This window comes from Manihot esculenta, chromosome 13 (assembly GCF_001659605.2).
Source record: "Manihot esculenta cultivar AM560-2 chromosome 13, M.esculenta_v8, whole genome shotgun sequence".
Taxonomy (NCBI): Eukaryota; Viridiplantae; Streptophyta; class Magnoliopsida; order Malpighiales; family Euphorbiaceae; genus Manihot; species Manihot esculenta.
This window is the reverse complement of record NC_035173.2, coordinates 4,021,110-4,043,425: the sequence shown is the minus strand read 5'-3', so window position 1 is coordinate 4,043,425 and position 22,316 is coordinate 4,021,110. Positions and strand designations below refer to the sequence as shown.

General features: G+C 31.6%; 3 protein-coding genes across 4 annotated transcripts; 2 read left to right on the top strand and 1 right to left on the bottom strand.

Annotated features, from left to right (window-relative positions):
* Window positions 1-1,774: 1,774 nt before the first annotated feature.
* Window positions 1,775-6,188, bottom strand: LOC110629348 (spermidine synthase 1). The gene is made up of 9 exons (XM_021776268.2): window positions 5,612-6,188; window positions 4,597-4,673; window positions 4,374-4,496; window positions 3,408-3,512; window positions 3,104-3,176; window positions 2,947-3,018; window positions 2,663-2,858; window positions 2,270-2,393; window positions 1,775-2,049 (listed from the first exon to the last, which is right to left on the bottom strand). Exons 1-9 carry the CDS (start codon window positions 5,802-5,804, stop codon window positions 1,984-1,986), a joined length of 1,029 nt encoding a protein of 342 aa, XP_021631960.1. The 5' UTR covers window positions 5,805-6,188; the 3' UTR covers window positions 1,775-1,983.
* A 3,701-nt stretch (window positions 6,189-9,889) lies between these two features.
* On the top strand, window positions 9,890-14,310 carry LOC110630338 (U4/U6 small nuclear ribonucleoprotein Prp31 homolog). 2 transcript variants are annotated; one of them, XM_021777785.2, is made up of 8 exons: window positions 9,890-10,071; window positions 10,803-10,868; window positions 11,096-11,233; window positions 11,561-12,453; window positions 12,564-12,634; window positions 13,004-13,106; window positions 13,253-13,328; window positions 14,234-14,310. In XM_021777785.2, exons 1-8 carry the CDS (start codon window positions 10,069-10,071, stop codon window positions 14,285-14,287), a joined length of 1,404 nt encoding a protein of 467 aa, XP_021633477.1. In that variant the 5' UTR covers window positions 9,890-10,068; the 3' UTR covers window positions 14,288-14,310. The 2 variants fall into 2 exon arrangements, with proteins under 2 accessions (XP_021633477.1, XP_021633475.1); XM_021777783.2 differs by having other exon boundaries at window positions 9,892-10,071; window positions 13,919-14,310.
* A 2,247-nt stretch (window positions 14,311-16,557) lies between these two features.
* Window positions 16,558-21,259, top strand: LOC110630203 (benzaldehyde dehydrogenase, mitochondrial). The gene is made up of 11 exons (XM_021777568.2): window positions 16,558-16,714; window positions 17,776-17,922; window positions 18,055-18,197; window positions 18,292-18,445; window positions 18,546-18,775; window positions 19,109-19,198; window positions 19,774-19,947; window positions 20,041-20,178; window positions 20,434-20,571; window positions 20,654-20,715; window positions 20,795-21,259. The coding sequence occupies exons 1-11, from the start codon at window positions 16,639-16,641 to the stop codon at window positions 21,066-21,068; spliced, it is 1,626 nt and encodes a 541-aa protein (XP_021633260.1). The 5' UTR covers window positions 16,558-16,638; the 3' UTR covers window positions 21,069-21,259.
* The last annotated feature ends 1,057 nt before the right edge of the window (window positions 21,260-22,316 follow it).

Here is a 22,316-nt window from a genome sequence, read left to right as displayed (position 1 = left end):
TTTTGATTCATATTGTTCCAAGATTTTATTTCCCCCTTATTTGTAATTCGACATTAGTGAGACTAGGATCCTTTTTTAAGGTCAGCATCTTTCCTTAGGAATGTCGAGTTGAGCTCAGATTGTTTGGTGAACAACAAGATCTCATTTAATTTTCTTCGTTTCCTACCGATAACGCCAATTGATGTCTAAAATCCAATAAGGAGTTAGGCTTGGAGTATATTTTCGTAAGTTTGATTTGTCCATTCTCCTTATCTCCTTTTATTCATTTTTTTTTTATCCTTTAGGATTTGTAACCTCGTCTTACACTCGTATCTCCTATTATATCCACGCTGATCATATGTATGTATATACTACATCATTTTTTATCATTAAACGATCATTTAATTCCATCCAGCGCCACTTGGACACAATCCCATACATCATAGAAGTTATTGTCACATAGGGCTAATGGATATTCGAGGTTAAGCCTCACGTGCAGGTTTGCACCCAGCCCGACTTGTTGAGACAAATTTTGGACTAATTCTATTCGGCACCACTTGGACACGATCTCATACATCATAAAATTTATTGTCACATAGGACTAACAGATATTCGAGGTTAAGTCTCACGTGCAGTTTCGCACCCAGCCCGACTTGTCGGAATAAATTTTAGACTTATACAAGAAATAGAACCGCACATTGAACCCTAATAAAGCTAAGATCCAATTTTTTAACACAGACTTATCCAAAAGGCCCGAATATCCAAAATCTATCAGCATCATATAATTTTTATTTTATCTTTTTCATTTTTTATTAAAATAAAAAAATATATTTATTTATTTATTAAAAAAGTGGCTTATGAGCTCCATAAAATATTTAAATAATTTATTTTCCTTCACTCTTTATTTTCTTTCTTTCCAAACGAATAAAAGTATCAACTTTTATTTTCCTTCCTCCATATTTTCCATCAATCTATACACACACGGCCTACAATATGACACTATTTAACTTTTTTTTTAAAAGAAAATTATTATTTAACTTTTATAATATAAAAAACTTATTAATTAATCATTAATTTTAAAAATTACATTCAAGTATCTTAAATATTAAAAAATTATTAGATATTTTATTATTTTACACAAAATATAAATAAATTTATTAATTTATCACTCAATTTTATAAAAATATCTATTCAAAATTATTTTAAATCTTTATTTAATATTTAATAATTAAAAATAAACAAAAACAAAAATTATACTTCATTTATTTCAAAAACAAATATATTTTATCATTTAAAACATTCAAAAAATTTAATCAATAAAAAATATTTTTTAATTAAAAAAATACTATTTTACCCTTTAAAATCTTACTGAGACCCTTTATAAAAATTTATTAATATTTTATTTTTTAAATTAAAATTAAATAATAAAAAAAATTATTTAATTAAAAAATATTTCTCAAATCCTAAACCCAAATAAATATTTTTGACGAAATATTTTTCAAATATAAATTATTTTCTACAATCTTAAAAAACTTTTTAAAATTTCACAAATATTTTATTTTTTAAACCATTTTAAAACCAATCAACTAATTATTAAATTTTAGTACAAAACTAAATAGTAATTTTTTCTTTTTAAAATTCATTTTATGTCCCTAATGATTTTCCTTTTTCCAGTATCAGACCAAACAGAAAATAAGCTGCTCTCCCCCTCCTCCCTCCTTTTTACCTGTCAACTATCGCTCCTTTCCCCTCCCTTCGCATCCAGTTTCCACCCGACCAGTACAGAGGAGAAAAGGAAAAGGAAAATTTTAACGTCATGCAACTGCTTTTTGAAAAAATTTGCAGACTCTTACTCATCAGGAATGGAAAATGATATATAAGTACGAGGGCATCCTACTAAAACAAACTCTGCAAATAACTTATTCCATGGCTCATTGCCAGATGGACTATGTTAGTAAGGATGAAGGCTCGACGCTCTGCACCATAGTGTTCTCCAACATTCCTTCATTTAGCTTTGGAATCAATCACCTTCTTTGCAAAAGATGGCAAGCAAAAGGCAGCTGTATGAATCTGCAAATAACAGTAAGTTACTATCAGAACAAAACATTACTGCTGTGTTTGGGAAAGGGGAGGACAAGAGAAAATGGGCTCCGGAGCTCTTAGATATGTTCTTAATATGAAGGCCACACATATCCATTTCCTCTACCCCATCCTCTCCCTTGATTGCTCTCCCAAACACAACACACAAATACATGCACCAATTGAGGAAAAAAAATACGGAGTGTAGTACCTCCGAATTGTAAAATTTCATGGGTCTCCTTGAGTTGTCATCATCAGCATCAATGGGATTCACTGGATGCTTGAAATCAACAGCAGGTCCCTCAGTAGAGCAAAGCATGAAACCTATCACCCCACTGAAACAGAATAACACCATCCACTTCAGCTACACAGAATACCACATATATCTGCTAACCACAAATAAAGGAGTGATAAATGCCACAAAATATACACATAATATGCCTAATTCCATGTAATTATGGAGGAAAACAGGCTGTTATTATTTTTTATGGTAAAATATAAGTGCTTTTACAATTCTATTAGAAATATCTGTCATGCAATGACGCTAGAGGTAGGGACAAGATGAAGAGCAAAGATGCACAGATGGCAGGGAATGAGTATAAACCTTGGATAAGTTGGAACAGTTGTCCAAGCATAATTCACAGAGCCTTTGAAGACTTGACGGCAGTTTGCTACAATATCCTCGATAAGATGCATATGAAGCCAGATACTTTCTGCCTGAGTACATACAACCCCTCCAGGACGAAGAGCCTTTGCTACTGACTCAAAAAATGGCTTCTCAAACAGCTCTTTTGCAGGACCTGGGAGTTCAGTATTAGAGACTTGTAACTGAAATCAAATACTGGATGTCTCAGAATAAAAGGTGCAGGAGGTTGAGTGATGCATTACCTATTGGGTCAGAAGAATCTACTATGATTGCATCATATGTTCCAGCAGGAACATCCTTCAGAAAAGCAACTCCTGCACAATTTCACAGAAGTTCCATCAATTAATAAGTACATGAGAAAGAGAAAGCGAAGAAGAAAGATAAAATAAGTGTGCACACCATCACCAACATGGAGTGTCACGCGAGGATCCTCATATCCCACTGCTATATCAGGGAAAAATTCTTTGGAAACCTGGAAGACAGAAACAGGGGAAAAGATGATAATATGGAGACCATGCTCACGATAAAGCCATTAGGTTCATAAATGCAAACAACTGGAGCCTATATAACACAAAGCAAATGCAAGGAACAAAATCCACTTTTTTATTGGAAAAATTCTCCAATCATAAAATTCAAAAATTGAAAATTCGTAAAAACGAGCAGGAGAAAAAGAGAGAAAGAAATCTTCAAATATTCTACTCACATCAACAACCATCTGATCTATTTCACATATGACAATCTGTTCAACAGATGAATGCCGAGCTACTTCTCGGAGGACGCCACCATCTCCTCCACCGATAACCAAAACCTGACGGAAAAACAATATACTCAGAATTGAAAATGGAAGAACAGAAAGATAAACACAGCCATTCTAGGTTGCTAATGTAGTATGGGAAGATAAGGATCCTCATATAAGTTGGGAATTTTGTTTATTGTAATTAGGAAACCTAGGGTTTAATTATTTAGAAAGTTCATTATTTTTAGCATTTAATGTCATCATTATTTTTCCCAGTTCAAGTTATTTAAAATTCCTAATTAGGGTTCCTATTCCTAATTTGATTAGGTATGTAAGCTCTATAAATAGGGCTAATTTTCCATTGTTTTAGTAGCTTTAGGTTATGACAATTATTGAAAATAATACTAATGAGTTCTGTTTTTCTTTAAGGATTTGTTCCTTGTTTTCCTATGTTCTTTCTTGTTCTACATCAGTTGCATGCCAAGATTACTACTTTAAATAAACATGATACTATAAAACTTCAGTACAGCATTTTTCTTCAACTATTATTCAATTAAAACTATAATTTTAATGCCTATATTTTAGGTCCCCCGGAAGGGACGAAAACTTAATTCAAATAAGAAAATGTGTACATTTAGCTTTCAGGGGAGAAGAAACAGAACTATAATGTACATACATCCTCCTAATAGCAAGGCAAAAAAATCACAGAACATACAACTATTGTTGCATTTTCATTGTCTCATCAATAAGAGATCCCCAAAAACAAAAGCAAAACATAATTATCTTCTCCACATTATCATATATGAATAAGTATTAAATGCATGAACCATATCATGCAAAATCTAAATGTGAACTTTTTAATCAGTTATGCAACACTTGAGTATATTGATGCATTTCTGGTTGATTCTTTCATGCTTCAAAGAACATAAGTACCTTCTTTGGGTTTGGAATTGAACAGAGTGGGAGGTGAGTTATCATTTCTTGATATGCACATTCGTCCCTCTCTGTGAGTTGAATCACCCCATCCAAAACAAGAACCTTTCCATATGTTGATGACTGCAAAACAACACAGAAGTATATAACTTAGAATCAGGCAATCAGCATATATTTACACATGAAGAACAAACAAACAAAAAGTCCAAATAGCGTCAGCCACCTGAAAGACCATGACGTTCTGGTAGTCAGACTTCCCTTGAAATAAGATCTTCTCCACTTTTAAGGAGTGTGCCTCTCCTGTAGATTTCATAATGAATATTTTACAATAAAGAAAAGCACCCGTATAATTGCATTTAAAAGGTGGAATATAACGGGGGCAAAAATTTAAAAGCGAAAGCTTCAATTGTGATGGCCGCCTAAGATCCACCATTAGCCAATATAACAGATAAATTAAACCATATGAAGTCAATGGCACAAGGACTGCACCCAAGAAAAAACATGAAGCATTATGTTCCCAGTAACATCACAACACGTGAGAAAATGCTATGACTGACACAATATCAAAAATTCAACTCCCTCAGAAAAGAAATCGAGAAGTCTGATATTACACAAATAATTAATTAAGTTATGCAGTAGCTCTGAAACAGTACAATTGAACAGACAGCAACTATATGTAACAAGGTTTGTGAATAGAATGAAGAGAAGGAATGCAAGAACAAAAGAGGCACTAACCCAAATAACTAAAAGAAAGTTGGTCAATTTTAAACAGATCTAGTAATCTAATTTGCCAAGCAAAGTTTTAAGGAGCATTCACTGTGGAGACAAAGCAGTTAAACGGTTCAAATATTTATTCCAAGGTCACTGGAATTGCACAAAACTTGTTATCGACATAATACAATCTGGAATTCAGTTTTTGCATTAAAAAGAATGCAATATAAGATCCACAAGTTGGCTCATGAACAGAAGGCACTCGAACTCTTTACTATCAATTAATCATCATCATCATTAGCAACCCAATACTGGGTTCTGGCTCATTTTGCTAAGTATGGTTTTCTTTAGCGGAACTATTCATACACAGGAAAAAAAAAAAAAAGAGAAAATCAATTGAAAAGCTAACTACCCACAAAACAAACAAGGGGTGCTCTGTGTTTCCACAAATACAATCGAAAGACACCCACGAATCCAACAGAGCACAAGCTACGCATAATAAACACGTGAATTAGAGAGGAACATACCAGGCCACATTGGGCTAATCTCAGAGAACCAACCAGGAATAACAGAGGATATATGATCATTATTACTGTTGTTGTTCTCAGCGTTACCCTCTGTCTCCATAACGACAGTAGTCGGAGAGGGCACATTCTCTCCATCTTCTCTGGGTCTCTTAACAGGCAAATCATTGGACACAGCAACACCCTCTTCAGCCATAAAGACTCTGTTTCTATAAACGTCTCTAGAAAGAACCCAAAAGGCCAATAACACCCTAAAAGACTCAAAGAGGAGAAACAAGCGAAAGAGGACAGTGAAGCGAAGCCACGAAATCAGGGTTGGTGAGGCTTTTATAAAGAGGAGAGAATGCGATAGTATGACTCAAGGAAGAATATGCCTAGTAAAGACGCGTGTTTTGCAGCTGTGCTTTTGTGCTTTTTCTGTGTTTGTGCTTTTTCCCGAGAGAGAAAAGAAATATCAAATATCCCAATCTGAGGAGCGCGAGCAGGAGGTTATTATTTAGTAGCACTGTGCCAGTGTTTGATAGAGAGAGAAGTACGATACAGAGAATGATAGGGCTCTCAATTAGGGTTGGCAACTTTCGGATGTGAGTTTTCTTTTTTCTTTTTTTTTTTACTGTTTAATCACGAATAAATAAATAAATTAATTTTTTAATTTTAAAATATATAATAAAATATTTTTAATATTTAAAAAATTGTATTAATTAATTTTTTATTAATTAAATTTATTATTTAATTCATATATTTTTAAAAAATTATTAATTAATTTTTTAAATTCGTAAAATATCTACGAATTACATTTTTATATTACAAATATTTTAATTTTTTATAATATTTAATAATTAAATTAATAAAAAATCAATTAATAAATTTTTTAAAATATTAAAAATACTTTAATATATTTATAAATTAAAAAATTAATTAAAATTTTTTTTATAATATAGAGATTAAATAATAATTTTTTTAGATTGAAATTGTTTTGCATTTTGAGCGATTCTATTTTTCTTTTTACTATTATTTTTCAAATTTCGATTTTAATAGATAATAATGGCAAAAGTGTAAAAATAATTTTTAGTGCTATGATTAATATTTAAAATTAAAAAAATTATTTACAAAATTATTTTTTAATTATTATTAAAATAATTAATTGGTATTAAAATAATTAACATGATCAGATGTAATGTGTATATATGCCTTGATGCAATATACAAATTAAAAGGATTTGATTAGTTATCAAAAATTGTATTTTGCATAATATTCATTTTACTAAGCAGTTATATATATTTTTACTAATGTATTACATTAAATTAGATATATTAAAAAAAATTTAAAATATTTTTTATATGATTAAATATTTAATTTGTGTGTTTCACAACATATATATGTATATACATAAATTTACGAGCATATAAAAAAAGACATTCATTACAAAACTCATTTATTTTAAATAAAAAATTATTCATATATGTATTCACATGGATTGCATTTAATAAAAAAATATTATTTAATGAAATAGTAACTTGAAATTGGTTTTTCATTTACTAATAAATCCTTCTACATTTATTTATTTATTTTTCATGTATTACTAATTTATTTAAAATTTATAATCGTACAAATTTTCTCTCATGAAATTAAATTATTATTATTTATAATAATTATCTCATGAAATAAGTGTAGGTAAACATTTACCCATATGAAGAATTGTACATGAGTAATTAAAATATATATAATAAAAAAATATATAAAATTAATATAGGTAAAGTTATATAGTTATTATGAAAATAGCTTTTAAGGAAACAAATGGTGGTTGTAACGTGTGAAAGGAAGTTACAGGTGACGGCAGTGGGAGAGAGAAGAAAGTGTGGCGGTGAAGGTGATGATCATCACATTCGCAAGCACTCATGAGCAGACCAATAACTTTGACTTCCAATAGTTTTACTTTTATGGGTAATTGATTTGGAGGATGAACAGGATGTTTTAAAGTTAGAGAGAAGTTTTCTCTGAAAGAGGAGTGATAAAGGGAAGAAGAAAAGTGAGGGAGAAGGATGTTTTTTTGTGTTTGTTAGGATTTACTTTCCCGTTTTATTTCTTTTTTGTTTATACTTTATTTGTTTTTTCAGTTTTGGTGGAACCTTTCCTTTTCCTTATCTTAGAGGGAGAGGATAAGAGTTTCCTTTTGGGTTGCCGTCCTTTTCAAATTTCTCTTGCCGTGGATAGGCAGACCAACTTTTATTTTTCTTCTATTTTTCTAGTAATGGTGTTAACAAGGGAGATATTTTCGTAGAGACTTTTTTTTTAGGACTTTGATTATAACTTTCAGTAACTCAATACACAATTCAATATTCGGAGATTGTACCGCGACGTCGGGTGATCATCAGACCTTTTTTTTTTTTATTAGGCTCTCCGACATCTCTCCATCAATTTTATTTTTATTAGTATATTTTATTCTACAATGGCCAATTCTTTATTTTCCTGTTTCGCATGTCAATGGGTGATTGCTATTTTACTCTTTGTTGTTGTCTTTGTTCTTTTAAATTTGGCAGCAACATCAGTGGGGTGATTGCTATTTTACTCTTTGTTGTTGTCTTTGTTCTTTTAAATTTGGCTTCGATTGCTGTTGCCAAACGCGTTTGTTTCGGTTTTTGTTACGGTCATTGAAGTTGGTTTGGCGATATGGCAGTTCAATTTTCATTCAATTGTATTATTTAGTTGGATCTATTTGAGTGGTTTAATTTGTTTAAATTTATTATTTTTTTAAATATTTTTTAATCAAATAGTTTAATTAATTTTATCTTGATTTGGACTGCAGTTAGCTTATGATTTTTTTATGTAATTTTTTAATAATTATGCCTGATTTGAACTTTAAAAATATAATTTTTTTACATGGTAAAAAAAATAGAGAAATTATTTGGTGCTGTACGAATATTACCTCATTTCATTATTTTAAAGTATTATACTGATTTAATGGCATTACAATATATTAAAAATATAAAAAATTATTCACGAAATTTACATTACTGGTAATTAAAAAATAAAATTTATTAAATTTTTATTTGTTTAGGTTATAATATTACGATGACGTGGTATTTCAAATATACTCAATTGTTTCTCACTCTTATGATTATCGATTTCTCTCCAAAAATATCTCTTTTGGACTCGAAAGCTGAAACCACCTGTTCATGCAAATTTCAGCTTTTTGCTCTTTTTCTCGTTTTCCTGGTTGGCAAATGCCTCTGGGCTCTGGCCCTCCCTACCCACTATTTCCCCTTTTGCTCTCCTTTTCCAACACCATGTTTAATCTCAATGATCCTTCAATTTCCCTAAAGAGATTCTCACCATCTTCATTTTCTTAATTCTTTTCTATAAATTTATATCCAAATTTAAACATTCTGAATCTGTTGGTTTTCTTGTGCTATTGTTATTTTAGCAAGTGCCAAATTCAATAATAAAAGTATGAGTGAGAAAAAAAAAGAATATTATTAAAAAGTTTATAATTCTTGAATATTAATGGAATGTATTTAAAATAAAAATTAAAAAATTCAATTAACAATAAAGTTTATATAAAATAAAAGAATTTAATTTTTTTATTTAAGAATATTTTATTTTTAAAAAAATTAAAATTATATTTATTTATTTATTTTTATTTGATAATCACTTAAAATGTATTTATTTAAAGTTATAGTTGTGGTTTTTTTTTTAAAGAAAAACAATAATTTGGAAAATTGATTTCACTCGATCTTTGCAGTTGGAACAAAAATTTATTGGTTAGTTAGGGCTGAGACTTGTTTGTCTTTTGGGCCACCACTCAGAACTTGTCCAAAAATCAACCCAAAAGACCTCATGAGTTTTTGTCAGCTGTGAACCGTCTCAGTTGCTCCTCTTTTCCCTCTTCATCTTTATTGGGTTTGTGTATTTTATTAAAATTAATTATTTAATTTATATTTCTTAATTATTCAATTAAAATACTTTTATGTTTTATAACATTAAATTACAATTAATTATTTTATCAAATAAAATATTAATTAACTTGTTTTAGTTTTATATTTTTTAATTAATAATTTATATAAAATCTTTTTTTTTCATTAATAAAGTTTATTTTATTTTTAAATTAAACTATATAAAAATGTTTAAATATTTATCATAAATATTCTTTTATATTTAAACAATTACTTATACAAATAAATTCGGATATTGGTAATCAAAATATAAAACTGGAATAGTGGTTTGTTCTTTCCCCGAGACCACAAATACTTCGTCGTTTTGATTGCCTAATATCTTCTCTGGGGTTTTCTCTCTTTCCCCCTCATCGTTGAGGAAAAAAAAAAAAAGAAAAGAAAAAAAGAAAAGCTCTAATTGCTTGCTCTTTTTGGCCGAGCTAATTGCTTGCTCTGTCGTGGCAAGGGATAATCCCTAGAAGGCAAGCGTCCTAGTTTCCATCTGCTGAGTCTCAAGCCAAAACAAGAATGGTTAGTGTGATCTTACATGTACTGTTATGGCTTAATTTTTTTTTTTTTATTAATTGAGATTATCATATTTGGTTTATTGGAGAGTTTAGTACTTGCCAGTTCCCGTCAATTGAAACAAACAGGCAGAGTTCCATAGACCTGGAAACGATTCTTTGGTTTAACGATTAATTCACCTTAAAGTTTTCGGGAAAAGGAGGATTGGGAGACCCAATTAACAATAATGGTGTATGAGCAGTATATGACAATGGGTCTGATTATGTGTAGAGTTTGAAACCCTAGGGTATAGTACACAAGTTATTTGATATTTGTGATTTTCTTATTAGTAGCTTTCTTGGTGATGGAGTCCTGAGCCCTGTCTGGAATTGTGTTTGGGAGGTAAAAAAACTTGGTTGAAATTGTATTATTTTTTTTTTCCTTTGAGTATCATTTTAAATACATTGAAAAAGCAGTTGAAGAGAACTGTTTTGAAGTTCAATGAGATTAAAACGTCCCTAATAATCATTTTTGAGATAGGCAGCTCAAACCAAAATGCCAAACAAACCTTTATTAGAGTGGATGAGCAAGTTGAGAATCATGCCAATTGTTGCTTACTGGAAACTGGAAGGTTCAATTACCAGTGTGTATATAAATTAATCTTACACTTGTTGTCCAAGATATTTTTGCCTAGGTAGAAAACGTTTGATAAGTTTTTATTTGTGTTGGCTAATCTTCTTTCTTTGGTGATGTTTTAGGCAACTCTTGCTGATTCTTTCCTGGCGGACCTTGATGAATTATCTGATAATGATGCTGATCTTATCGTGAGCATATCTTTCTCATCTTCTTTATTTTATTTTTTATTGCTTTTGTTTTTGCAATTTGTTACTCTTTACTCTGAATGAATTTTGATTTGGGAAGACACCTTGGTGGATAAATTTTTAGTTATGCAGTTTATTTGTTAGCATTTTGATTGGGGGAGAATATTTTTTTGAGGAAAGATTTTCTCTATTCTTGTCTTTGACATTCTTCATTTCTCTTCTTCTTGCAGGAGGAAGATGATGTTGATGCTGGAAACATGGAGGAAGATGTTGATGGGGACATGGCAGACATTGAAACTCTTAATTATGATGATTTAGATTGTGTGTCTAAATTGCAGAAAACACAGAGATACAATGATATAATGCAGGTTAGTTTTTGCATTTTGCAATACTTATTTTAAGATTCCAATTTTTGCATTTTTATTGCAGTAGTCCCTAATCCATATGGTTGGATCAGACCTTTATCAATATTTTCATTCTGTACCTAGCTTTATTTTTGTCACCCCCAGATCCCCTCCCCCTCCTTCTTCCTTTTCAATTCTTTATGGAAGAGGAAAAGGTATGGGATCGTAATGGCTTTTTCTTAATTATACATGCATTATTTGAGGGTTGAAGTTTGATATTTGTCTGATTGGTGGTTTGCCATATTGACATGAGTATATTGACTCATTTGTGCTTTATTCTTTAAATGTCAGAAAGTGGAAGGTGCTCTGGAGAAGGGTTCTGATATCTCAAATCAGGGTTTGGTACTAGAAGATGATCCTGAATATCAGCTTATTGTGGATTGCAATGCCTTGTCGGTTGACATTGAGAATGAAATAATTATAATCCACAATTTTATCCGTGACAAGTACCGGCTGAAATTTCCTGAGCTTGAATCACTTGTTCACCATCCTATTGATTATGCACGTGTGGTAAAGAAGATAGGAAATGAGATGGATTTAACCCTTGTAGACCTAGAAGGGCTTTTACCCTCAGCTATTATTATGGTGGTCTCAGTGACAGCATCAACAACAAGTGGCAAGCCCCTTCCTGAGGAAGTCCTTCAAAAGACAATTGATGCATGTGATAGAGCTCTTGCTCTTGATGCTGCAAAGAAAAAAGTCCTTGATTTTGTAGAGAGCAGAATGGGATACATTGCACCAAATCTTTCTGCTATTGTTGGGAGTGCTGTTGCAGCAAAGCTTATGGGAACGGCTGGTGGCCTTTCAGCATTAGCCAAGATGCCTGCTTGTAATGTTCAGCTTCTTGGTGCCAAGAAGAAGAACCTGGCAGGATTTTCCACAGCAACATCTCAATTTCGTGTAGGTTATATTGAACAAACAGAGGTATTTCAGACCACCCCACCTGCTCTGAGAATGCGTGCTTGCCGACTATTGGCTGCAAAGTCAACACTAGCAGCACGGGTAGATTCTACCAGGGGGGATCCATCAGGAAACACTGGAAGAGCTCTTCGGGAAGAGATTTGTAAGAAAATAGAGAAGTGGCAAGAGCCTCCTCCTGCAAAGCAACCTAAACCACTTCCAGTTCCTGATTCTGAGCCCAAGAAAAAGAGAGGTGGTCGGAGACTGAGAAAGATGAAGGAAAGGTAGTGCAGGGTTTTCATAATCTTAAACCAGCTTGTTTGTTTTTTTTAATTTATTTTTATATTTTATTCTCTTTGCATTTCTTGGTAACTTCCCTAAAGCATCTTCTCAGGTATGCTTTGACAGACATGAGGAAGCTTGCCAACAGGATGCAATTTGGTGTGCCTGAAGAGAGCTCTTTAGGTACATAATTCTTTTTACTCCTTTCCTTTATTTAAAATGATAAATGGCAAGTTAGAAAGTAAGTATTGATTGTACTCTTTGGTTAACAAGAAATCAGATTTGTGCAATTATGCAATCAACAACTGTATTGATTTCTTGCTGTTTATCATGTGTCTAAAAAAGTGCACTTATTCATATATCTTTCTTTTTGCATGCATTTTAAGGATGGAAGTCGTGTCTTTACTGTTTTAATCAGTTGTAGTGTAAAGAGGTCACTTGGGGAACCGTTTCCCCCTTTTTTTTTTCCCTTGTAATATTGTAAAACATCTAAGGTTCATTGACAAAATTTTTTGAAGTTGCATTCTAATGTGTGATGTGTGTTGGGATTAGGTGATGGACTTGGGGAAGGTTATGGAATGCTTGGTCAAGCTGGAAGTGGCAAGCTGCGTGTATCTGTTGGTCAGAGCAAGCTCGCTGCAAAAGTTGCTAAGAAGTAGGCTCCCTCCTCCTCCTCCTCCCCCCCCCCCCCCTTTCTTTTATTTTTGATATCTTTAGAGCTTTAATTTATCGGTAAGTTCCCTTTCTTCTTTTTCTTATTGCTTAATGCTTACACAATTACTTCCATGTTTTTGTTTTTAGATTCAAGGAGAAGAGTTATGGAAGTAGTGGTGCTACATCTGGTCTGACATCGAGTCTCGCATTTACACCTGTGCAGGTTTGTTTTCACTTGTTGTCACCTGGATCATGAATTATACAACTGATAAAATTTCAAAAAGAATTTTCATTGGCTTGCTTGCCATCATCCAGATGGTCCAATGGATCTCTGTAAAAATATATATCCATTAGATAGGTTCTAGTTCAATATGAGGGTTTTTCTTCCTTTTAAGGTTAGGAGGTGAAGACTTAGGGCACTTGCTGGACATGTTCATGGAAGACCTTGACTTCAATGAAAATGAAAATGACCATACATACAGCATAACAGCTTAGCTGACTCAGATATTGTTGAAATGATTTCTAGATCATGAGTTGTTGACTCTTTAGTAAAGGATGGGGATGGGTTTGAGATGGATCATAGATTTGAATCTTATCTATATATTGAACGAGACCTAAAGAGCTTCACAATCTTGTACTTGCAAAAATAAATTCTGAGGTTGCCTTTTTTTTAACATTTATGTCAATCAACCACAAAACGAGCAAGTTGTCTGCAGTGTCTGGACCTCCTTTGATTTTTGTTTATTTCTCTTTTCCTTTTCCTTCACGTGTGTTTTTTCTGTTTGCTGATATTAATCACCACATTTTCTCAAGGGAATTGAACTCACAAATCCACAAGCACATGCGCACCAACTTGGCAGTGGAACCCAGAGTACCTACTTTTCTGAGACAGGAACATTTTCTAAGATCAAAAGGACATAAGTTGTGCAAAAATTAACATGATCAGGCATGGCAACTTGGCAGTGGAACTCAAAGTAGATTTTCTAATACAAGAACAAACCCATCTTACATTACTTGTAGTTGCTTCTACGCCATAAATTAACCATTTTGGTGCACTTGTGAATTCTTATGTATGGTAGGCTATGATGTAATCAAAACACAGCATAAGGTTTTGCAATTACTTCTCAGGTTTGTCTACCATTGAGAGTATCACTACAATTTTCAAATGACAGTGCAAGCTAGTTGAGGTCTGATTTTCAGCTCTATATGCGTATGTGTTATTTAACATATTAGCATTTATTTATCTCTTAACTGCCTTGTGTATTCTTTCGGCTCAGCAGTTTTTCTGTTTTAATAATTTCTCCAATAAATAAAGATCTGTATCATTTTCAATTCAAATGTATTCTACATCAAGTATCAATACCTTGTCAGGATTCCCTGCAAAAAAGAAAGAATCAGGATAAATTATGAAACACAGAAAAACTGATCCTCTGATTGTAATTTCACCTAAAATTGGTGGGTAGAATAAATGGGGTAAAATAAACTTAAAAAAACTGGAATGGTAAAATGTTATAATCTGTGAGCTACAGTCATACTCATACATTAAAAGAAAGAATATCAACAGGTGAGAAATCATTCTTTTAATAATTTTATTTAATAAAGCTTAATAAGTGAAATGTTGGACTAGGTAAAACAAACCATTAAAGTAATTCAGGAAACCAATAAAATTCAACAATATTTAAAAAAATTGTAAATTTATATCTTCAAGATATTTCATTGATGAAAACAACCAATAACATGCCATGAAAGGTCCAAAGTCAAATTTTTTGGCTACTGAATAATTTCTTTATTAAAAATTCAAAACTAAACGATATTCAAACATTCAAGTTGACAAGAAAAAGTCCACTTCTCAGTCTGACCGAGCAGGCGAATAAGGTTATTTGAAGAGAAATTTAAATATTTATGATAATTTATATTTATATTTAATTTTAAATAATAAAATTAAAAATTTTAATTTATTATAATTATAATTAAAGAAATTAAATTTATATAAATTAATAATAAATTATAATTTTATTAATTTTATTATTTATTTCATATTTCTATTTTTATATAATATTATAGGTATTAATAAAAGTTTAAAATATGAAAAAGACTTTATAATTTAAAAATATATAATATTTTTTATTTAGAATATTATTAATAAAAAATAAAATTTTTTAAATATAAAAAATATATATATAATTTAGAATATTAAGTATAAATATTAAGTGAAACAATTTAATGTATATTATTCATATGTGATGTTTTATATAATAGAAATTTATTTATAATAAATATTTATTTAATATTATATAAAATATATTTAATTTCAATATAAAATACAAATTAAAAGGATTATATATTTTATTAATATTATAAAATTTCAAAAACTATGCTAACATTATCATTAATTTTTTAAATTTAATTCTCTTAATTATAATTATAATAAATTAAAAAAATATTTTATAATATTTAATTTTCTTTTATTTAATATCTCATTAAAATATCATGCTCCTATTTTATTTTGTAGATATTTATTTTGGAGCTGTTCAGAAAAACAAAAAAGATATTTATTTGGGAAGGCGAAAAATCGATCTTAAAATGAAGTGATCAAATAATTCCATTGCAAAAAGAGGCAGAACAGAAAATTGAGTCGCGTTCACAATAAAAAACACTGTAACAGAGAGATGATGATGTCATCTGATATCGACTTTTGTCCACATCGATTTTCTCCCCTGAGCTTAGGAGGAGGTAGGAGACCAAGAGAATTAAAATTCGAGATTTTTCAATTTGATGAAATTATTACATAACTGTCATGTTCAATCTATTTTTGGACGTAAATGGTTTCCCCTTACTTTAATTTCATATCGATAATCACTCCATTCTATTTTAATTATTATTGGTGAAATATTTAAAATATTTTTAAAATCTTTTTTATTATTAAATTATATTAAAATTAATATGTATCTCTGTTGATTTTTTAAAATAAATAATTTAATTTCCATATTATAAAATAAACATTACTTTTCTTGTACATGGAGGAATTTGTAATTTCAAAAAGTCAAAATATAATTCCTAAAAAAAAAAAAAACATTTTTTCGTCCGCTCTACGCTGCTTGTGAACACTTGATGCTCGAGCAGTTGGGAGTTAGCTCATGTGTTTCTTTCTCTAATTGGTCTTATCCCATAAAATATATTTTTTTTCAGCTGTAAAAATAGAATTTTGTTTTCATCCTTTTTAATTCACACTCTATCTTATTAAAATTATTAATTTACTAATTTATTTATATCTAAAAAAATAAAATTAATTAGTTTTATTAATTTACTAATATATATATTTAACAAATATACTACAGAGAGGTAATTCATTTTGATTTTGATTTTGATTTATTTATGTATTTTAGTAATTTATTTAATAATAGCTTTTTTGACCATGATTTATTTAATTATTTACTTTTTATAAAAAAGAAAATGAAGTTTCAAAGGGACTCCTTGTATATATATGGACAGAGAGGGGACTGAGAATCACAGGGCACTAAAAAAGATTTGCCATGGCTGCTAGGAGGATATCTGGGTTGCTCTCTCGCTCCTTCACTTCTGCTTCTGCTTCTGCTCTTTTCCCAGGAGGTATATGGCAATTTTTCCTCCCTTTTTTCTGCTTTTATTTCTAAATCGGAAATCAAATATTTACAGTCCAAAAAACAAAATTTTTATCTGTTGTAACATTAATAGATTGTTTTTTGAGCACTACCTTTTCTTCCCAGTAGTTATTTGCACCTTTTTGGAGTGCTCTGTTCTGTTTGGTTGCCGAGAAAAAAAGTTGTGGAAAATAAATGAAAGTTTACTCCTCAGGGTGGAGAGAGAAAACTAGAACATTTGGTTAGTTTCGTCTGTTTTTCAGTTTCTTTATTCTTTTAAGAAACTGAAACTATCTATTCTCTTGGCGCTGGAGGTAAAGAAATAAACTTCTGTACCTGATTCTGCTTCTTCAATGATTGTCACTTGGCGGTGCATTATGTTTCAGTTTTCAGGAATCTATTAGAGGAGCTCATAGCTCACTCTTTCTGGGATTCTTAGAAACTTTCAGATTCAAAAGTCTCTACTTCTTCAGATCTCTTTTGTCCCTTTCAATTTGAGTGTTCATCTCTTTCCAGGAAATCTCTTCCACTCTCTCTCTTTCTTCACCATTTTTGAAGCAGATCACATCTAATACTATCATATAAACTTAATAACCTGGAGACTTGTGTCAAATTAATTAATGAGTAGATAATTAATGCATAAACCTATATAATAATACTTGATTTAATTATAACCTTTTTTTTTGTTTTTTCTAAAGATATGTTAATTATAACCTTACTTTTTATCCGGTAGGTATTTATCTGCTTTTCGAGTGTGGGGCCCACTAGTTAGTGTATGTTGGTCCCTGCCTGTCCAAATGGGCCTCCATACCATATCTGTCAAGTTTTGGTCATATGCATGCATGTTGTATAGTAATTGCTTCAGTTCTCATTTGTTTGGATTCACAAAGTCAAAAAATGGGTTCTCTTAACTAAAGCAACTCAGCTGCCTTCACATTCATAATTAGTTATTTGGTTGGTGTTTGACCATTGATTTTGTGATTTTCGGTTCTGTCATGTTGCTATCATATAATTGGTCTAGTTAAATATTAAAAGCACTACTTTTTTCAGGGAGGAATTCTAGCCTTGGTAGAGGATTAAGCAGATATAATAGTACCATTGCAGCCGCTACTGCAGCTGAGGAGCCAATAGTTCCTTCTGTAGCTGTGAATTATACTCGACTTTTAATTAATGGGCAGTTCGTTGATGCAGCCTCAGGTGAATTTCATACCATTTGATACAAGATGCTGTAATTGCTTATAATGTAGGCAAAGTGTCCTTGCACATTGTTTCCTGTGTTGTTATTTTGATGTGCCTACGTAGAGCATCGACTGAACCTTGTGCCTACAGGGAAGACTTTTCCAACATATGACCCTAGGACTGGGGAAGTGATTGCCCATGTTGCTGAAGGTGATATTGAAGATGTAAATCGAGCAGTCTATGCTGCTCGCAAAGCATTTGATGAAGGACCATGGCCAAAGATGACTGCTTATGTAACTTCCTCAGTTTACATATTGACTCTTTCTTTTGTTTTGCATAACTTGAAAACAAACTTCTTGGTTGATCAGTTCCGCCTATGCATTCCAGGAAAGGTCAAGGATTATGTTACGCTTTGCTGATTTGCTTGAAAAGCATAACGATGAAATTGCAACACTTGAGACTTGGGATAATGGGAAACCATATGAGCAGGCTGCTAAAATTGAAGTACCGATGGTTGTACGCCTATTTCGATACTACGCTGGTAGGAAAAATGAGAAGAATATATCCATTATGCTCCTTCACATGCATTGAGTGCAATTTTATGGGATACTTGAGATTGTTTTCTTCTGAATATTTCACAGGTTGGGCAGATAAGATTCATGGTCTTGTAGTTCCAGCTGATGGGCAGCATCATGTGCAAATCTTGCATGAGCCTATTGGTGTTGCAGGTCAGATTATTCCATGGAATTTTCCTCTTCTCATGTTTGCTTGGAAGGTCGGACCAGCATTAGCATGTGGCAACACTGTTGTTATAAAGACAGCAGAGCAGACACCATTAACTGCTATTTATGCTGCTAAGCTACTTCATGAGGTAGCTATCAAAATAAATTTGCTGTTCACTTCTTTCATAATGTGAAATATGTGTTTTGGACAATTATATCACGACAAATACATGTGTGCATATTTAAAAAGAAATATTTAGGCAGGCCTTGCAGAAACAGCTTCACCTGGTGTTGCAAGACCGTGGTTGGTTTATTTTACTAAAACACAGTTCAGTATGCTTTGATAGTTAGTTCTACCTGATCTTTTTAAACTTTAGACATGCATCTTTTCGATATCCCTGCTTATGTGACATTTGATAAACAAAATGTCTATAGATGTGAGATTTCCATCAGTAGTCATGATTATATAAGCTCTTTCGCAGGCTGGACTTCCAGAAGGCGTTCTGAATGTGGTTTCTGGTTTTGGTCCAACTGCTGGTGCAGCTCTTGCCAACCATATGGATGTGGATAAGGTATTTGCAACTGTATACTTCCATACTCAATTCTGTGTTAACTGCTAAATTTTAAATCTGACATGAGTTAGCTTAAAATCCCAAGAATGCTCTGGACTAATTAGTGCTTTTGAAATAGAGCATGTTCACTCAAATGGGATGCTGCAACTATTGACTATAGCTATATTTGGTTCATGGAGTCCGAAAACATAATGCCTGAGATGCTTTTTCGTTCCATGATATCCATTAAAGCTTTTCTTAGGGAAACATCCAGAAATTTGGTGTTAGCATGGTAGGCCAGTTACTTGGGAATCCCAAAAACTCGGGTTGATTCTGCATTGTAGTTGTCTTTCATTTGGCTCAAAGCATGATTACTGGATATTGATATCATGTTGAGATGCCTCGGATATTTTTGTCATTTGGTGGATTTGCAATGCATCCCTTATATAGACCTTTACCATACTTGTGAATCATTATTTTGTTTGCTGTGATAGTTGAAATGCAAACTGTTTGTAGCAATGCTGATTTAGGAGACAAGTATACATTTTAATTCTTTATACTTCACAGTTCATAATTTGTCTGCAATCACCATGCAGCTTGCTTTCACTGGATCAACTGATACAGGAAAAATTGTTCTCGAGTTAGCGGCAAGAAGCAATCTCAAGCCAGTAACTTTAGAACTTGGAGGAAAATCCCCTTTCATCATTTGCGAGGATGCTGATATTGATCAGGCTGTTGAGCTGGCTCACTTTGCATTGTTCTTTAATCAGGCATGTCCGAGAAGATGTCCCAAACATGCATATTACCTTTGAAGGAAGTAAACCTGGGTGTTATTAATAATCTGTTTTTTGTTAAATCTGTAGGGCCAATGTTGCTGTGCAGGCTCTCGCACATATGTGCATGAGCGTGTATATGATGAATTCGTGGAGAAAGCAAAGGCACGTGCTGTAAAACGTCTTGTCGGTGATCCATTCAAGGGGGGTATTGAACAAGGCCCACAGGTAAATCAAGAACATTCTCTTTTAAGTAACACTAATACAATTTTATCTTTGAAGAAGCCTAGCAACATTAGTCGTTTTGCAACCAATTTATGCTTAACCTTAAATATCCTTTTTGCATACTTTATACTGTTGACTATAACTTTTAGAAGACTTGAAAAGGAAAAAAGAAAAAATCAAAATGTCAAAAATTCGGAATTCTTGTCAAGAACTTGAGATAATAACCTTAGCCACCTATTCCCTACTTGAATGGAACAGGTTGATTTGGAACAATTCGAGAAGATACTGAAGTACATAAGGTCTGGTATTGAAAGTGGAGCTACTCTTGAAACTGGAGGAGAGAGATTTGGCACCAAGGGCTTTTATATCCAGCCCACTGTTTTCTCAAATGTTACAGTACGTTGCTTAATTAATCAACCATTTTATACGGAAGATTGAATTCTTATGATGAAACTGACACAATAATTACTTTCATTAGGAAGAAATGCTGATAGCAAAAGATGAGATATTTGGTCCGGTTCAGTCCATCTTAAAGTTCAAGTAAGCTATGATCCTTGTCTTGCATCTTAATGTAAGAAAATTGGGTTTGCAAGCATATTAACGTTTGATGTAATTGCAGGGATCTTGATGAAGTTATACACAGGGCAAATGCCACTCGCTACGGGCTGGCTGCAGGGGTGTTCACACAAAACATAGACACTGCCAACATGCTGACACGAGCATTACGAGCTGGAACTGTATGGATCAATTGCTTTGATATCTTTGATGCCGCCATTCCTTTCGGAGGATACAAGATGAGCGGAATTGGGAGGGAAAAGGGGATTTACAGTCTCAGCAATTACTTGCAAGTGAAGGCTGTGGTTACTCCCTTAAAGAATCCAGCATGGTTATAGTTATAGACCCTTAAATTTAGTGCACCCTTTTGTTCTGTTGTGTTCTGTTCTGTTCTGCTGCGTAGTTAGAAAATAAAAGGGTAGTTTACCTGAAAGTATGAGACCCTTAAATTTGACATTATTTCTGACTGAAATTGCTGAATCATACGGGCTCAAATAATGCCTCTTGATGAAAATGGCGTTCTTCTTAAGATTGCAAGGTCTTGAATTTGAATCCTATTAGCTAGGAGTCATTACACAATATGACTCAAATAATGCCTCTCCATGAAAATGGATGTTCTTCTTAAGATTGTGAGGTCTTGGATTTAAATTCAATTAGCTACGAGTCATTACACAATATGAATTGAATTGATTTAACCTACTGGATGATAGCTAGATATACAAAGATAATAAATTTTTGATAATTTTTTCTGCTTACCTCCTTCTCATTGTAAGAAGCCTCCCCAAGTTGGAAAGAGTTTTTCTCCATAGAGTTATGGGTCTTAAATTTAAAATTTCAAATCAAATTTATTATAAAATTTTTACTTTAGTAGTTAAAAGAGCTAGCATTGATTCAATCACTTGCGTTATATTTGAGATAATGGATTTTTTTTTATGATTTAAGAAGAAAGAAGGTTGTTAGTAAATTAAAAACACAAGTTTTTTTTCTAAAAATTTAATTTGAAAAAACTATAAATTTTATCAAATATAAAAACAAAATTTTAAAATCTTATAAAACCTATGGGTAGCATATTTGATAAAGTGTTGTTTCAGCCGAGACTTTGCTCTCCATTTTCCTATTTCTTTGTAAACAAGGCAATTATGCTTATTAATTATTTCAAGTAAAACGTTTATTTTGAATTTCTTTTAAATATTAAGCCAACTATCTTCTAAATTAATTCATAAAAAATTGACTTGATTCATTGCATAACACATTCTTTTGAAAAAACATACTGTCATGCGAATGTGCAATTTGAAGATAATTGCTCATAAAATTTATATTAATATTGAGTAAGGCAAGTGAAACTATTATATTTTACTATATACACAATAATATTTTAATATATAGTGAATGTATAATTATTAAAATAATAATTTAATTGTAATTTAAAATTATTATTTAATGAAAAATTTATTTATTTATTATATATAATAATATATTTTAATAAATAGTTTATTTCATGAATAATAATGTTATAAATTTAATAATAATTTTTTTCTGTTATAGAAAAATAAATAGATCATTGTTATATATTATCATAACGAAAA

Coding starts and splice junctions, on each gene's coding strand:
- LOC110630338 (XM_021777783.2), top strand. Junction 10,869..11,095: donor ATAATGATGCTGATCTTATC/GTGAGCATATCT, acceptor TTCTTCTTGCAG/GAGGAAGATGATGTTGATGC. Junction 13,107..13,252: donor GCTGCAAAAGTTGCTAAGAA/GTAGGCTCCCTC, acceptor TTTTGTTTTTAG/ATTCAAGGAGAAGAGTTATG.
- LOC110629348 (XM_021776268.2), bottom strand. CDS start 5,804: ATGGCTGAAGAGGGTGTTGCTGTGTCCAATGATTTGCCTGTTAAGAGA. Junction 4,497..4,596: donor AGAACGTCATGGTCTTTCAG/GTGGCTGACGCT, acceptor GTTGTTTTGCAG/TCATCAACATATGGAAAGGT. Junction 2,859..2,946: donor AGATTCTTCTGACCCAATAG/GTAATGCATCAC, acceptor CTGAACTCCCAG/GTCCTGCAAAAGAGCTGTTT.
- LOC110630203 (XM_021777568.2), top strand. CDS start 16,639: ATGGCTGCTAGGAGGATATCTGGGTTGCTCTCTCGCTCCTTCACTTCT. Junction 17,923..18,054: donor GTTCGTTGATGCAGCCTCAG/GTGAATTTCATA, acceptor TTGTGCCTACAG/GGAAGACTTTTCCAACATAT. Junction 20,572..20,653: donor CTGTTTTCTCAAATGTTACA/GTACGTTGCTTA, acceptor TACTTTCATTAG/GAAGAAATGCTGATAGCAAA.